At 36.9% G+C, this 18,658-nt stretch overlaps 1 protein-coding gene across 1 annotated transcript in view; it reads left to right on the top strand.

Moving 5' to 3' along the window:
* Positions 1 to 18,658, top strand: part of PPFIA2 (PPFI scaffold protein A2) — a 285,048-nt gene that overhangs the window by 162,696 nt on the left and 103,694 nt on the right. The window contains exons 4-5 of the mRNA XM_088531206.1: positions 7,620 to 7,721; positions 12,053 to 12,217. Of these exons, the coding sequence (XP_088387332.1) occupies positions 7,620 to 7,721; positions 12,053 to 12,217 (267 nt within the window). The remainder of the gene's footprint in view (positions 1 to 7,619; positions 7,722 to 12,052; positions 12,218 to 18,658) is intronic.

Below are 18,658 nucleotides of genomic sequence, written 5' to 3'. Positions count from 1 at the left end.
TACATATTATATATGTAATGCATTATATATGTAAGCCATGCAAATCTTTTTCATGACTTCTGGCTCAACTGCCAGAAGTTAAAATTCATTACTTCTAGTAGATGAGTTTGCATCTCCTAGGAAGAGGTGTTGAGCTAAGCACATAGTTTTCAGCTCATGGACCCATTAAGCCATGTTTAGGTGCAATTTAGCATGTAGCAGTTTAAAAAAGGCAAAAAAAACCTCCAAGACAAGCACATTTTAGTGTTTTAAAATTTTAGGAGATGAAAATGAGTTGGAATACCTTTTATGTGCCAGCGTATAAAGTTTAAGTTTTTGCATGACCTTTTTTGCAGGCTAATTTGGACCATAATGAAATGAGGAACACATTTTTGTGTTCTGCTGTTTTTTGCTAATTAGCAAGTTAGGTAATTACTTGCGACTGTACTACCTTCTGGGAATGTTTCCAAAAACATGTGAATTAAATTAATATTGTTATTTCCCCAGAGTCAAGTAAAACCCATCATGGCAGATCTGTGCTCATGTCTCCTGTGTGTAGGGTCAGGTTTCTTCCTGAAGTTATTCTGGGCAAGAAAATCATTGCAGTAAGCTGAGCCATTGCAGCAAAACCTGTGTTGTTAGAGAAAATACCTTTGACTTCATAAATCTGTAAAATCCACCCTGAGTCCTGACTATTGCTCTCCCTATTGCTTTTAATTTAATCTAAAAGTGCTATGCTGTGGGCCAAAGCGGCGGTCAGCATCATCTGCAGCACTTGTTGCCGGCTGCTTAGGAAATGTCCTACCTTTAACTGCCATCATCTGCATTACCCAGACTGAAACACGAGATCCTGATCATGGGGGTTGGTGCAGAGACCTGAAGAGCAAAGGAGTCAAAAGCCTTGTGTGCTAACCAGTTATACAGTTGGCAGTTATCAAAAGAAGATAAGCACCTTTCATAGGGTTTTTATTTCCCTTGCACACTCCTTCATTCTTTTCATCTTTGATCACAAACACGCCTTATCAAATACCAGTAGCTGATAAACCATTTTATTGTTCAGAAATGACCACCTTGGGAGATATAGTGAACTTGTCAAAATAGCAATAGGCTCTGTGAAGTTCATCTTGTCTTAAAAATCGTCAGTCTCAGTGGAACCACTGGATGTTCTTCAGTCAGACTGTGAGCCGCAGCTCATCTGTAAGCTCATGCTGTAAGAAGAAAGCATGCTAGTTAGATAAGCCATCTCATTTCTGAAAAGAGTGATATCCACAGTCACTGTGGTCCCTCAAACCAAATGAGGAAAACATTTGACATGCAAGTCATACAACCAGGCCAGTGTTGAGAAAGCAATTCACATATTTGTGTGTGTGTGTGTGTATGTGAGTGTGTGACAAATATACAAAGAGTCTTAAATAGCATTTAAAGTTTCTTTTTGTAGACTTTTGACATACAGTTTGAATTGACAGTTTTTCCTCAAAAATAATTAACAGCTGTTAATGATACAGCTGTTAAAATTAGAAGACTGTGTAAAATTTTTCTCTCTCTTTAAAGGAGTATTGCTGTATCCTGATGTTGAGGTGAATGTCTGCATATTTCAGAATTTCAATTAATTTCCACATTTCCAAAAAAAAAAAAAAAAGTGCTAAGTGTGGGGTCACAGGTCCACTGGGTTACCGAGATAGCTTTTTCTCTTATATAACAGAATTTTCGTGTTCTTCTATTTGCTTTGGATTCATGAACTCTCACATTGTCACATTTAATCACACTTTCTACATGCTAGGTATCCCGCAAGGCAATAAATAACCCTAAATCTACATGGGTAATTCCTTGGTAGTTTGAAACATGTTCAGTCACTGAGTAAATAGTGTCAGTAAGATCCCACCCAAAGAAAAGCACCTTATTTCGTATATGAGAACACAGTGTATGTCAAATTTAATGTAACTATTTGTTCAAATTAGAGCCCACAACCACATTTTATTTGTGCATATACATATAAAATGTATGTATATATACATATGTGTATATTACATAATTCACTACTATTGGCAGAGTTTCTTGTAGGGGTAAAGAAAAAGTCTGCTGCTTGTAAGAGGGGAAAGGCAGACTCCACATATTTATTGATGGAAAAGTACAGGAAACTCTCCATTCAAACAACATCATAATGCAAACGCATGTTATAATATTTTCAACAGAACAACTCAGAGACTCTTCAGAAAGTGATTTCTTTTGAGTTTGAAAAGACCAAAATTTTAGTCTCAAGATCCAAATAAGATTTCTCTCTCTTTTTTTTTTTTTTTTAACCTGGATTTTGTTACAATATGATATTTTAGGGCGCATGTTTTGCAACCTGAAACTCATATATGCAGATGAACTGTTCCTATCCCAAACATTTTGAGCAGAAATGTAACACTAAACATCTCACAAGATTGACACTCAACCCAAAAATTGAACTCCAGCATTCAACCTATGGAGAATAAAGCAGTATTTCTATTGCTCTTCTATAGTAAGAAAGTAAACTGTGAGGTACATCCAAAAATATGTAGTGATGTTTTGCCCTGTTAATAGGTGTCAACAAGGCTGAAATCCGTGCATTGATGGTGTAAAATTGCCAAAATAAATCCTCAGTCACTTGAAAAGTATTGGGATGTAATTTTAGCAATATTTCTAACAAAGGAATAGTAAGAAAAGAAAGGCAGTACAATTTTTCAAACAAGTCCTGTGAAATAGGTCATTTCTCATGTTAAAAGTCACTTACATCTAAACATTTAGGGAAGCAAATCCCTCTTGTGTTGAATGTACACTAAAACAAGATAAAGCCTTGCTGAACTTTCTCAAGTTCATTCATTTCTGAAGTGAACTGTCATTCAAAGAAGAAAATGCAGAGGAGAAGATTCAAAATTCCTCTGAGAGAAGAAAAATGTCTCTCAAAGTGTTTTAAAATGTCTCTGAAAATGAACTTTATGCTTCTTGAGGCGGAGATTTAAGGGAGCAGAGCTGTGGTGTCCCTCCCCTGCACAGTCTCAGCTGTCAGTGGCCTTCCACCCTTCTCCAACTCTACCTAGCTTCTTCACCAGGGACATCTTAGTGTTTGTGAGGCCAGGCACTCCTTTCTGCTTGCTCTGCTTATTTTTAAGGCTTCTGCCACCTCTTCCTATTCACCCAAGGTAAGGGAAGAACTGTGACTCTGAGTCAGCTGTTTTTCAGTCAGACTGAGTGTTACATCCCAAGCATTAAGACAAGAAAAGGCAGATAAGATAGGCTCCCAGACCGTGTTGTTTCAAATGGTAAAAAAAAATGGTCGTTCTTGTGTCATTGATCATGAAAAAATTTGTTAGTGTACTGGTATCACAGTATAGTATAAAAATAGTCTATCAATTTTCATACATTTTAATGCCTACACATTTCTTAATTGGTTTTATAGCCAAACAACTTCTAAATAAGCTTTAAGAGTACAGTTGTGCCTGTCAAATCATGTTAGTCATGCATCAGATACTACCTTCGGGGCTCCTAAAGTATGACTGACCATGCAAGATTTCTGCTGCAAACAGTAATTCCAGCTGACAGTATTCCCTTGTTTCCTGTAGATATAGGAGGGATTTGCAAGAGCAGAGGTCATTATCATCACATGTTATTACCTAACTGGGTAAAACAGAAGTATGTTTTGCTTTGCTTCCAGCCTCTGGGAGCAACATGCTCTTTGGAGCATTACACAGTTGTATTTCAGGGCTATCTTAGGCTGAAAGGGTGTATTTAAAATGAGTCTTACCTGTAGTTTTTGAAAGCATGAATTGCAAAGCAAGTTGTGAATCTGTTACTAATTCGTCAAAGTAGACATGACACACATAATCAGTTGTAAAACTCCAGGGGAAATTCAGTTATACTCTGAGACTTTCTCTGTGGAGGCTTAGGGTATATAGACCAAGAAAAAAAATCTCCCTTTGTCACCTTTCCATCCAAAGAAGTCTCCTGACAATGGGGCCTTCTCTACTACTTCAGATGAAAAGAATGATTTGGTCACCTAAGCTCCAGAACAGGAAGAGGTGACTGCCAGGACTGCACAAGTGTCAGCCACACAGGAAGATTTCAGAGCAAAGCAGCAAGTGATTAATTAAAAGTCTTGGAGGTTCTAAGTCAGTAAATCATGTAGAGAGGTCCAAGATACAGGGCACATTTAGCTCAGCCAACTGGAGACTAATGGTTGCTATGAATATGAGCCTGAGATATTTAGAGGCAGAGCGGATAGTGCAGGGGATCTTCTAGGTGCAGACTACTGAGTAATGATTTATTAACAAGCAAGGGAAAAATTAAGCTGATGAGCAAAGAAAATTTCTCTAAGAATAAGTTCTATGCTGTTCAACAAGTTTCTATTAGTTGAGAAAATATTGACTAAAGCACTAGGAACTGTATTGCAGCAACGAGCTTGCCTTGGCACTCCAAGGAATATACAATTTGAGAAACTTATGGCTTTCTCCATTTCCAGACGAACCAACAAAAGCATGTTACCAGACTGCTTTTATCTTGCTGCAGTTAGGAACAGGAAACATAAGTCACCAGATGATACTTGTTGTCCTCACCAAGTGTCTCTCACATGGATGGCCAATCATATATTAAAAGTCTCCTTATAGCCAACTGAAAAAATTATATGGAGAAAAAGAAAATAATAAATGCTATAATAAAATATTAGTTTTATTATCTGGAAAGTTTATTTTATGAGATTTTGAAAGCACTATAAACCCCTGTAAACTGTAGTGCTGAACTACCGTGAAGATCTATAAACTCTATCTTCAGGGAGATACAAAGAAAGAATATATGTGCATGTGTTTTCCTGTTTTAAAGGTCTCATCCAATCTGACCAGAGATTGTTGAGGTACTATTAAATACTATATTTCAATTTGATATGTAACATTATTTATAGCCTAAAGTATAAAGTTTTATAAATGAAATTGCAAGCAGAATAATACTATTGAGAGTTTCTGAATCATGGATAAGATGTACAGGCAAAAGTTTTGCTAATACTTTTGAAAAGTGAGAAGAGCTTTTTAAAAATTATGTATAGCTTTAAGAAATTGAGGAGAAATATTGGAGTATGCTATGTAGTCTTACAAATTCTTGATTTTGGGGCTGTAAAATGAAATGACTGACTAGCAGGTATTGCACAGAACATCATTAGATGGCTCATGTATCAATAGCTAATCTATAAAATGAAATCCACTGAGATTAACAATAGAATTTCATTACCACCGTAAAAGATGGTCCAGGAGGACTGGACAATATTGAAACACCACTTTCTCCAAGCGCAGGATCGATGCATTTTTATAAAAAAGAAGTTGAGCAAGGCAGGACAGGAGACCTGCGTGCATGGGCAAGGAGCTGTAGGGTAAACTTTATGAGAAAAAAGCATGTATGTAAGGTGAAAGAAGGGCCAGAGCACATGGGAAGATATAGGAACATTGTCAGAGAATTCAGGATGCAACGAGGAAGGTCAAGGCCCGTTTGGAATTATAGTTAGCAAGAGATGTCAGAGGCAACAGGAAGGGCTTCTACAAATACATCAACAGCAAGAGGAAGACTAGGGAAAGTGCTGGTCTGCTGCTGAATGGCAAGGGTGCCTTGGTGGTGGAGGATGCAGAGAAGGCAGAGTTACTAAATGCCTTCTTTGCTTCTGTCTTTACTGCTAAGGCTAGTTCCCATGAACTACGGAGCCCAGAGACAAGTGAGAGAACCAGGAGAGAGGAGGACTTTCCGTTGGTCGAGGAGGATTGAGTTAGGGACTTTTTAGGCAGACTGGGCACTCATAAATCTATGGGCCCAGATGGGATGCACCCATGAATGTTGAGGGAACTGACAGGGGTTATTGCTCAGCCGCTCTCCATCATCTTTGAGAGGTCATGAAGAGTGGGGGAGGTACCAGAGGACTGGAAGAAACCAGTGTCACTGCAATCTTCAAAAAGGGCAAGAGGGAGGACCCAGGAAACTACAGGCCGGTCAGCCTCACCTCTGTCCCTGGAAAGGTGGTGGAGCAGTTCATCATAGAGACCGTCTCTAGGTATGTCAAGGAAAAGAAGGTAATCAGGGGTAGTCAGTGTGGATTCATGAAGGAAAAGTCATGTTTGACGAACCTGCTAGCCTTCTATGATGAGGTGACTGGCTGGGTGGACAATGGGAGAGCTGTGGATGTTGACCTTGACTTCAGCAAGGCTTTTGATACAGTCCATAACATCCTCATAGGAAAGCTTAGGAAGTGTCGACTGGACGAGCGACCAGTAAGGTGGATTGAGGACTGGCTGAATGGCAGAACCCAGTGGGTGGTGATAAATGGGGCTGAATCTAGTTGGAGGCCTGTGGCCAGAGGTATTCTGCAGGGGTCAGTACTGGGCCTGGTTGATCTTCAGCTTGTTCATCAATGACTTGGAGGATGGGACAGAGTGCACCCTCAGCAAGTTTGCAGATGACACCAAACTGGGAGGAGTGGCTGACACTCCAGAGGGCTGTGCTGCCATTCAGAGAGACAGGTTGGAGAGGTGGGCAGAGAGGAACCTCATGAGGTTCAACAACCACAAGTGCAGGGTCCTGCACCTAGTGAGGAATAATCCCAGACACCAGTACAGTTTAGGCGGTGACCTGCCGGAAAGCAGCTCCACGGAGAGGGATTTGGGAGTCCTGGTTGACAACAGATTAAACACGAGTCAGCAATGTGCCCCCTTGGCCAAGAATGACAAGGGGATCCTGGCCTGCATCAGGAGGAGCGTCACCAGCAGGTGGAGGGAGGGGATCCTGCCCCTCTCCTCAGCTCTGGTGAGGCCGCACCTGGAGCATTGGATGCAGTTCTGGGCTCCCCACCAGAGGAAGGATATTGAGCTTCTAAAGAGGGTCCAGCGTAGGGCCACGAAGATGGTTAAGGGACTGGAGCATCTATCTTATGAGGACAGACTAAGCATGCTGGGCCTGCTTAGCCTCACGAAGAGAAGACTGAGAGGAGATTTGATCAACATATACTTGAGGGGTGATTGTAGGGAGGATGGGGCCAGGCTCTTCTCCGTGGTGATTGGTGACAGGACAAGGGGAAACGGGTGTAAGTTGAAACATAGGAAGTTTAATCTACATATTAGGAAGAACTTCTTTCCTGTGAGGGTAACCGAGCACTGGAGAGGGGCTGCCCAGAGAGTTTGTGGAGTCTTCTTCTCTGGAGATCTTTCAGCATCGCCTGGATGCCACCCTGTTCCACATGTTCTAGGTGTCCCTGCTTGCGCAGGGAGGTTAGACTAGATGATGTCTAGAGATCCCTTCCAACCTTAACCATTCTGTGATTCTGGTGTCTCTGTTGCTATGAAATAGGCAAAACCTGATATTCTTCATGATGCAATTCATCCTGGAAATTTATGGTTAAAGCCTTGAACCTTGTTTACTTTATAAATATAGGTCAGAGTTTTTCATAGGTACTTTTCCTTACATATTTCAATACACATTTCAATACACATGCATATTTTTGAATGTTCTGATAGTTGCACGTATTTATATTTGCTATTTTAGCTTGTGTTATGATTTTAAGACCCTTTAACACTTTAAACCCTCTAGAATGCATATAGACCCAATTATTGTAGTGCTTATGTCCTGACTTTATATCTAATCTTTTTTCTTAGGAATTTGCTGCACTGACAAAAGAATTAAATGCATGTAGGGAACAGCTACTTGAAAAAGAGGAGGAGATTTCAGAACTGAAAGCTGAAAGAAACAACACAAGAGTAAGTATATAGAAGAACTTTTATGGATATCATGTATGTATAAAGCAGAAGGAATACACTTATATCTCTATATTTAGGACTTCTTTTGAGTAAATACAATGTAAAGACGATGACAAAATCCCAGGCTTTCAGTAAGTACAACAGACTTGTAAGGTCTAAGTCCTAACATGTATTTACCATACTATATTCTTACAGGAAAGTGAGTAGTAATTTTTGCAAGATGTATTAGCAGTTAAAGTAGCAGATTTGATATGTAAACCGGTAAATACATTCAGTTTAAGTGGTTTCTAAAACAAGCATCTAATGAAGCCTTCTAGCACTCTAGGTTTTGCATAAAGAACCTGCACATATTTTCCTCTCTTGTCAAGTCAGAAGCCAGGTTACGAACAACTCCTCTTCCTTGCTTATGATCTGAATGAGGTGTCCAGAGTGAATTCTAGTGAGTCCGCTGGTTAGTCTAGGTGCAGCCATTGTGATCCCTGAAGTCAACATTATTTGCCTTTGAACTGAGAGAGGACAAGATTTCTTCTTTAAATTTGCTGTGTTCTACTTCGATCAAAAGATGTTATTGTGTTTGGCAACAAGAATCTGTGATGATGCCTTTTGAAAATTTTGTGGCAGAAGAGTTTACAGAATAAAATAAGTTACATGTAGAGGTGCCTGGGCAAAGGCAGGAGTGACCAAGAAATAAAAGAGAACAGAGGAGGCATTATGGACTGTGGAAAAGGGTAAAAAATACATTTGAAGTGGCCCCAGTTCAGATAAGCGTTGGTCTGGAGATGGACGTTGGAATAGATCTCAGAGAGGTTGATCACCAAGGGTGTATTCTCATATGCATATTTCCTTTTTTTTCAATGGTCTGGGTAATTCTTCCTGTTTTCCTTCTCCCACTAAACTCATAGCAACTTCAAATTGCTTAAATAAGATCATTCTGCAGTTAGCTAATCTGCTTTCTGAAGAAAATCTAACAAAGTACATGATGGAAGATCTGAAAGATCTGCCTCTCCTTCCGTGTGCCCAGATAGAAAGTCAAGGTGCCATAGACCTTAGAAATCTAAAGCAGAAGGTATGACATGAATTCGTACAGGGAGGCGAAGCTGCCTGTCTACCTACTTGATACCTCACAAGTTCAAAATGCTTGTGTGGATAATTTGTTAGTTTGCTTGTTTGTTTTGCAACAAAAAAAAAAAAAAAAAAAAAAAAGACTACCTCTGTATACATCTTGTGTATAGCTTAAAATGTTACTTTAAACGGCTCTGAAATATTCTACTTCAGACATTGTTGGAAACAGGAAAGACGAAACCCAATGTTCATGAATCAAATAGCAATAATAAAAACATGTCGGCATTTTTCTTTTACTCAATTCCACAATAGCTGAAGCACTTACAGGGAATGTAGCTGACATACATAGATTCAATTTTATTCCCCTTTTATTGTTTCATTTCATTAATTAATGGTCTGTGGAACTTTTTCAATTAGGCTGTGCCGTTTCATTACATTCATACACCATAATTTTATACTTAAATGTTATTACTAAATTACCATTTTATTCTATTAGAAAACTCAAAAAATATATTTGAAATTATAGTTTCTATGCCTTTTTAGCTCATTTTCTTAGGGATCCTTTTGATTACATAATTTTTAGAGTTGTTGAAACTAAATAAGGCTCTCTGTTTTCTTTATTTAACATGATGATATGAGTTCTTATAGTCTGAAAAGAGCAGACTCATAAAAAGAACCCTGTCCTGAAATTCTGTAAAGAGAAAGTCCTTCATTTATTAATGTAAATTAGTGAAGTTGAAACATAGAAACATAGAAACATCGCCTGGCCCCGCGAGTGCTCTATGTCTGGAGCAGTTTAACACAGTGCGAGGAACTGGAAAACGGTCAGCAGCCCATGCTGTTTGCTAAAGCCAATCTTTAACTGCAGCATGCAGAAATACCTAACGCTTTTCCTAACAAATGTTTGTAATATAAATCAAATACTAACATTTCTACATTCATTTTGATATTGTCATTTTGATAGGACATCTTGTGGTGATCTTCTCAAAAATATCTGGGCTAGTAATTCAGGAAGGAGAAAGTCCTCAACATGTTCATGAGGCAGAAATTGTGATTTCTTTCCGGTGTTTAACTTAAATGTTGCTTGGACACAGCAGTATCTTCAATGTCAATTTTATGTATTTTTATATCCCTTCCCAACATTGTGGTAGCTGAACACAGTTCTGTAAGTGTAGTTAGATTTGTCATTCCCAGGCATGCAGGGGTGATCTATTTCCCTTTTTTAATACAACTATAATTGAGATAAAGAAAGGTAAAATAATAGTAACATTTCTGTAGAGTAGGGACCAAGGATTTGACGTCAGGTGCTCAGTCCAAGTGGAGTGTTCAAACACATGTATTATTCTTCCCTCTCAGCACAGCAAGGAATAACGTAGCACTGGGAGTGCTTGGCCAGTTAGCATGGCTTTCCCAACTGGCATCTCAGATTTTAAAAAGAGAGTTGACTTTTGTTCAAAGGCAAAAAGAAAGCATTGCTATTAGACCGAAAACTCTGTCATCATGCCCTCTTGAGCAATCCTAGCATTGATGGTAAAGGAAGAATCTGGTCTTCAGAGGTAATTTCCAGAGAAATGAACAAGCATTATCCAAGCAGTGTGGGTGAATAGGAACAATAAGAAAAAGCATGGCATGTTAACAAGTAATGCAGTAATTCTCCATGAGCACCTCAACACTTTGCTGTGATGTTAGCTCATCTTTCTTTTTTCCGATCATCTTTCTTTTATACTTGAAGATTTATTTAATATCTACTGGGAAATATATGCAGACTTTTAAATATGTTTTTCTCTGTGGGCTAGAAAAGACAATGAGGTGAATGAATGTAGACCCTAATTCAGAAATTCCAGATGCTTCTATCATGAACATTCCACTTCAAACCTGCCTATTGATTTAGCCTGCCCCAAATTATTAAAATTCTTTCAACATCTGCCTTCAATCCTACAGGGAACAGATAGAAAAGCTCATGTGTCTTCATGCTCATTTGCTCTTGATAAATTTGAGCTATCACTTGAATTCAAAACTGACAAAAATACATTCTTCCTTTCTTCAGCTGCATGGGCTCATTACAATTCTTAATGTATTAACAGTTGTTGCATAGATGTTCACTGTTTATTTTTTTTAATAATAGAATTATTGTAAACTAATAATCAGGTGCAAGTCCAGATAGAGGAACCATGACTGAAGTATAGATAACCTTATGCCCAAGTTACTCCTAGTGTAATAGCTGTGTATTGCAATTACAGTGCTATTACAGTCTGGGTTTGCTCTTCCATGATTTTTACTTCATGTATCAACAAATATTGTTATAGAATAACTATTTGTTAAAGATAGATATATGTCTTTTCTTATAATATCTATATTAAGAACCATATCAAGCAATCATAAATAATTACCTATGTAACCTTCAAATTTCCAATTCAATGATTCAAATATAATTGTTATTACAATACATTTGTCATGCTCTGTGATTCATGATTTTAGCTACTCTATTCTACTTTAGCCTTACAGCCAGCCAATGCTCATGTATGTTCAGACACTAAGAACAGCAATGATGGACATATAAAAGTATAGATAAATGGTATATTTTCTAATATATTCTTTCAGTATTTTCTTAAGACACCTAGAGTAATAATGAAAAATAATTATCACATATAAAATGTTACTTATAATTGTCTTAAATATGCTACTTATGGACCTTTTTGACTTCCGTCTTCTTTGTAATACAACAGAGGCATTAGAGTACATGCCAGTGAAAAACACCATTAGCCATGGCATTTAGAATACATACTACTTTAAAATTTTAATTAAATTTTCTGTTTATTTTTACATCCAATGTTAAGTATCTTTCAGTATAAATTAAAAATATATTACAGGTAGGCAGAATAAATTATAATCTACTTTAGCATTTTTACATAATCTTTTAGACTGGTTTTGTTTGTTATTTAGCTGTTAATGCTAATCAATTACTATGACAAATAATGTAGTACACATGCATTTAATTTAGTTAAATAGTGACTCTGTACTGAATGTTTTTTGTTGTTGTTGTGCTCACTGTTTATAGCAGAGTTTCAAATGAAATGATGAGTTTATTGCCTATTTTTCTACGTATTCCATCTGATTTAGAATCATGATTTGTTAGCAGCAATTCCAGCAATCTCTTCCATAGCAAGGTTGCTAAGAGCATTGTCATTTGGTACTTTTACTTTGTAGTTAGGTTGTCTACGGTATTTAGGTGCACTGAAATTAATAACCATCTATATTAAATCCAATAGCTGTTACTGGAACATTTGGAGTGCCTTGTCTCAAGACACGAAAGGTCACTGAGGATGACAGTGGTGAAGCGGCAAGCACAGTCTCCCTCAGGGGTTTCCAGTGAAGTTGAGGTCCTCAAAGCTTTGAAATCTCTATTTGAGCACCACAAGGCTCTGGATGAAAAGGTACAGTATGGAAAAAGTTTACAAGATATTCTCTTGCATATTATAAAGACTGATAAATACAAGATATACTCTTGCAGTTGATTTAGTGTGCCTCGTGATGCAACAGAGCAATAGCATTGTTAATTTCCTTTTGGGAATATGTCACTATAGCTATCATTTGTAGCCAATAGTACTGGCTGTCGCAAAACAGTTTCATGTAAGTCTCACCTCTACTAGAAGAAACACTTCTCTTACTTAACATGAGACCATGGGATGCATTGTCTCTGATCTATGTTTCTTTTTTAAGCAAGTTATTGTTGGCAAAATATAGGTATTTCAAATTTCAATATCTTATCCACAAACTGAGAGTAAAAAGGCAGAATGAGATAGTGTTCCCGACTTCATAACTTCCCTCTTCAAAATTTTTACAAATTATAGGAATTTTGTTATTAGAGGAAAACCTCCTAAATTTCAGAGATTTTTCAGAACTTGCTACAGAAGCGCATCATTTCCTGTAAGAGCATAGTAACCTAAAATGAGCAGAGTCCTTCATTAGCAGCAGTAACAGATGGCTTGCAGAATCTAGATGAGAAACACTGATGTTGTTAACTGCACCCAGCTGTGCGACTGAGGGGCTCTTTGCGCTGCGTTTTCCATGTGTTGAGTGCTGTAAAGACTACTTAGTGTGACTATAACTGAATATGACTTTGAGGCATCCCCTAGAGCATTGCCTTATATGTAGTCAGTAATGCATGTTAAGTCTAGAAACAATATATTCAAAAGATGCTGCGTCTGCAGCTCACCTGCAACTTTAGATCTCTGTGGGGTCTGTCTTGGATCATCTGTTTGGGCTCAGCGCTACAGCTGAATTGTGTCTGGGTCTCATATGGCTGGGTAAGATGTCTTGCACATCACAGCATCTGGAGCTATGCAATACACAGCTGACCTGCACTGCATAGAACTAGCACAGTGGTCTAGTGGTAATACATTTAACTTTTCTTTTTCAGAAATATACTCAGTAAGTATATGTTTAAGAAGCTGTTATTATAAAAAAGAAAAAAAAAGCAGATTTATGAATAGGGTAGTTGCAGTTTCATAGTAATATTTATTTTTCATTGCTAATAAAGCTATGAAAGAGTGTAGATTATGACTTTTGAAGGATTTAACTATCACGTTCAAGGTTAAATAAATTTAAGTAACTTTAAGAAGTGATAAATCTGAACTTACATTTTGTTTTTAGGTGTAAGCGAATGTGTTCTATTTAGCTATTCAGCATGAAATCTCACTTAAAGGAAGTTTAAAAAAGGATATAGTGACTTCTTGCTGCTGTCAGTTCACTTTTATAAGGTTTTGGATGCCATTATGGCTTACAAATTCCTATATTATTAAAATTGTTATATTATTAAAATATTATTATGAGGATTAATAGGGCTTATTTTTTGATATTTGATCTTTTATTCAATATTATAAAGACTGATAAAACTATAAAAAATAGGGAGCTCTCATGCTTTATATTTTTAGACCTTTTGTTGGATAAATATAAGAAATCATGAGAATTAATCTTTAAATTGATTCTGATTATGCAGCAGTAATATGCTTTTGGGATACACTCTTTTGCGAAGGTTTTATTCTACTATGCAGCCTCTCAGGCTGAAGCATACCATGCAAAAGCAGAATGGAGCTAAATGTAGTATTTCCACCCACATTTCTTAAAATTATATTTTCTAATTTTTCTAGTTAACAGATTAGAATCAGTAATCAGCTTATTTAAAAATTTTGACATATACGCAGTTATACATCTCATATATATACAGGGTCTCTGTCCCAGTGGTAACATTAATTATCAGTGTAGGAAAATTAGCCTTGTGCTAATATATGCTAATATGCTTATATTAGCAGAAGATTTGTATAATTTTAACTTATTTAACCCGTTCTTTCATTATAAAACATTCCAAGGGTAATTGAGGAAACAATTTACCAAATGATTTTAAACTAATTTGTTTTAACTTAGGGCCCATTATTTTCATGTAGAAATCATGCATAAAATTATATATTAATAATATAGTATTTCTCATTAGAAGGACCAGAAAAAAGATGTTTTAAAGATCATCTGGATACCTGATGATATAATCCTTCTACATTATATCATATATTGTCAGCATTATCAGGATTTTTACTCAAAAATGATGGAAGTAAGAAGGATTGCAGACACCCAAATGTGCTAATAAACTTTTATGGTATATGAGTCATCTGTTCTGTACGTTCTTTGACGGAAAAATTTTACCACATATATTTTAGATGTGTTGCATCGCCTTCAGAAACGAAATGTGATTCCACCTATGACAACTGGTTAAAGTTATTCAGAGAATAGCAGAATAATATAGGTTGGGCCTGCTGGAAAACATCTAGCCCAACCTCCTGCTCTCTCATTGTTATTTTTCTTTCTTAATACCAAGTTGGAATTTCCCTTCTTGGGAATCGTAGCTATTCCCTCTTGCCCCACCTTGCCTTGTATCTCCAAGAAGAATCTTGCTCCATCTTCTCCCCTCCCATTCAGTGGTTGTAGAGAGCGATAAAGTTTCCCTGAGCCTTTCCTTGGATCTGAACAGACACAGCTCTTTCAGCCAGTCCTCGTATGCTGTGTGTGACCATCTTTGTAGGCCTCCATTGAACTCCGAAAAAGCTCTTGTCTTCAAAACTGCCTTATCCCCAGTCAGCCCATAGCACATGCTTTATATCTCTTTTCTTCTGGAGGTTTCTGTCAGCCCATTTTTCCAGCCTGTCAAGATCGCTCAGACCTAGGAACTCTGCCTCCAACATATTGATCACTCTATTCAATTTCATATAGACCACAAATTTGCTGAGGGTGCACCCTATGCCGTCATCAAGGTCATTAATAAATACATAATGAAATATCAGTCTCTGTATCAACTCCTATGAACACCTAAGAAGCAGCACTTGTAATAAGATGCCAGTTGGATTTTGTGTCATTTGGTCACAAATCTCTGGGGATGTGAGTCCAGAAATTTTGTGTCCCCTTTATAATGTATTTCACCAGTTTCTCAATAGTGATAAATGGAAGATCTTGCAGACAATGTAAGCAGCATCCCCACTGCTCCCCGCTCATCCATGAAGCATGTCATCTTATCATACAAGGCAAGATGCCATTTGCCTTTGGCAAATCTATGCTTCCTGTTCCCGATCACCTTCTTGTCCTTTATGTACCTATAAATGGTTTCCAGGTAGAAGGTAATTTCCATGACTTTCCCAGCACTGACCAGCCTGCAGTTCCCTGGATCCTTCTTCCTGCCTTTCTTGATGATGGATATATTTACTTTTTCCAAATCATCTGGGACCTCCCCTTACTCCCATGACCTGTCAAAGATGAGACAATTATGCCATTGACCAAGTTTCTCAGCACCCTCGCATGTGGTTCCTTGGACTTGTATATATGTCTGATTTGCTTTCCTCTACTGTGGTGATGCTTCACTCCCACAGCTTCTGCTGCTAGCTCAGGGACCTGGGAGGCCTGAGGGAAGACCTGGCCAGGAAACACTAAGACAAGTGGTATGATATATGATATGACACATGAAACAATATATTTTCTTTATTGTCACAGGAGGGAAAATCTTCCTCATCAGAAAATGTGCCCTAAAATGAAGTAAGATAATGGAGGAAGAGTAAAAAAAACTGTCAGTTGTGCACGGAAAATATATTCTGGCCATTTGCAAATGAATGTTGGAAGCTCTTATTTATTATTTTTTTTTTCTTCACAGACAACTTTGCAATGTTGACATTGAAATCAATAACCTAGCCATAACACCCTTGAAAAAGTATTTTGAGACATTTTCATTAAAATATTAGCCTTAGGATCTTTACAAAAATCACAGGCGAGTGCTTACCGTCTTCCTAAATGCAAAAATTCATTTATAGTCTCTTCTATCATGTTCTGTCTTCCTTAGGTAAACATTTGGAGGAGTAGTAACAGCCTGTACTACAGAGCTACTACTTAACTGGTGGTTCAAAGATTACTATGTATACAGTGCAATCACTCAAAAAAAAAAAAGAAAGAAAAAAAATAGTACTATAACAAAAGTACTATAACAAAATGCAATGAAAAACACAAAACGGTATGCAAGATGGAAAGTAAAACATATATACTTGCGATTCTTATTTCCAGGGAGGTCTGCTTCAATATGAGAAGTATCAGAAGTGATGCTTTAACTTCTTTCAAGAGGGCTAGTGCCTCTTTAGATATTTCAGGAAATCTGTTCTTAGCCTTTGGCTTTCATCCAAAAATAGACTAGAATAAAGAAACCAAGGCCGTGATTGTATTAATCAAAGAAAGCATGACTATCATGGATAATTATTTCAGTGTTTCAGTGTATTATATGCATTTTGAACATCTTTTTACATCTAATTCTGCTAAAATTAGTAAATGTTTAACTTTTAGAAATCTAAACACAGGACACTGGCAATTCTGCTGTCAAGTCTAGATTTTCTTGGTGCTCCAAGGTATAAAATGTCCTCAGTTAATACAGAAAGACAACGATAAAGTCCTAGAATAGCCAGTCTAGTTAATAAAATATATTTTAAGTAATATTTCACTCCAAAGGATTCTTGACTTTTTTCATGTTAACTTTATGTCTTGTGATTGTTTTCTCTACATGTAAGGTTTGAAACAATATTATGCCTTGCAACAAGACTTCTCTTATGACTGCTAAGCATCTGTTTTATTTCACACAATAAAAAGACGCACAAATAATGTAAAACAGCACTATAGGATACTGGGGGATATACATGTATAGCAAATGAAGAGAGGGTTTACTAGACATTATTAGTACTGAATATCAAAACTCAGATTAACTTCATGGTTAGCTTAGACACCTAGCATAGAATAGATCTGGAAGTATACTTTCCTCATATGCAATGAAGAAAAATGGAAAAAAATAGTCATTTTATGTATATCATTCTGTAGCTTAATTAGCTTTCTAATATCCATCTGAACATGCATCTTTTCCTGCTTCTTTTTTTTTCTGCCTTAACTTACACTTTTGGTTCAGCTTTTAAAAGGACATTTTAAAAGAAGAAACCATTTTAAGCAACTTCTCCTCCAAATCCTCTCTTGGTCATTTGTTAAGGAAAATATTCCAGCTGATCTTTATAGATAAAAGCAGCTATCGAGTTTTAGCATTCTAGCCAAGATTCTGGTTCTCTTAAGGTTAATTCATGGAAGAAAAGTATACCTGACTGTTCTCACAAACAAAACCAACTAATTCATGTTAATATTATCGCTATCATTTTTATTCATAAGCAGATAGCTAAGAGAGCTTTTATTCACTAGACTATTTATGAAAAAGTGCTTCAATTCTGGCATGTACAAGTGTTTTTGAAAGCTCTTTGTGGGCTGAGTATCTGGAGAGAAAGAAGAAAGAATTTGACAGCAGAGAAAAAAGTGAGATGCAGTTGCTAGGAGACAGGGAAAGATGGGTGATATCTTGCACTGACAGTGCTGCTAACCTGAGAAAACTATGTGACATTTCAGGATAATATGGATGCACTTAAAAGCCAATGGAGTATCTGGTCATCTGGATACATGTGTTGGATACACCTAGAAACAAAGAGAGAGCAAACCTTTTTTGTTCTATCCTTGTCAACATAACAGGAATCTGGCCTTTAAAATTGCATGTTACATCATGTTCTGGTAGATCAGATGCCATCTGATTATTCTTACTTAACTTCATGAAACTCTATTTACTAAAGCCCCAGAAATGTATTGTTGAAGTACCATAGGAAAGCCAGGTAGCACATTGTTCTGAAGTGCTAAACACTATTTCACTAAGGTGTGGTTGCTTCTATGAAATATATTTACTGATTCACTGTCTTTGAATTCAGAAAGGAGAAAGCAATGTCAAACATTATCAACAAATAAAGAATAAAATGATAAGAAAATTTTGCAGTTGTACCTGGTCCTTTATCTCTTAAAAAGACAGTCATCCAAGAAAAACAGCCTTTCTTCACTATCAGAAATTAGGATAGTTCTATTTTTTTCATTTATTTAACATCAATTTGAAAAGGGAATTCTATACAAGATTCATTGCAGTATGTTTGTTTAGAACTTTACAGAGCCTTTGGCTGTCATCCCATATTTAGATTCAGAAGTAATTCATTATGAATTACAGCGCTCAGGCAAGCATTACTACAGTTACTATCTGGTAAATACAACTCACAGTTAAATCTTTCTTCAAAGTGTATATACTGCATACATCAATCTGCCAATTGCAGTTTCAACTCTCAACTCTTTTCTCGAATGTGAATGACCAAACCTAAAACCTTTACTCAGCTTCTGTGTTCTTCCTCAAGTCTACTTTGAAATCAAGTAAAGACAGGGAAAGAAATTTACAGTAGCATAAGAAGTAAAGTTACCATTTCAATATTAATGCTATTTACAATAGTATGATC

Source organism: Tinamus guttatus, unplaced genomic scaffold, assembly GCF_059628265.1.
Source record: "Tinamus guttatus ecotype Peru unplaced genomic scaffold, ASM5962826v1 Tinamus_guttatus_pri_ptg000399l, whole genome shotgun sequence".
Taxonomy (NCBI): domain Eukaryota; kingdom Metazoa; phylum Chordata; class Aves; order Tinamiformes; family Tinamidae; genus Tinamus; species Tinamus guttatus.
Note: the sequence above shows the minus strand (reverse complement) of the source record. Positions and strands in the feature narration are given on the sequence as shown.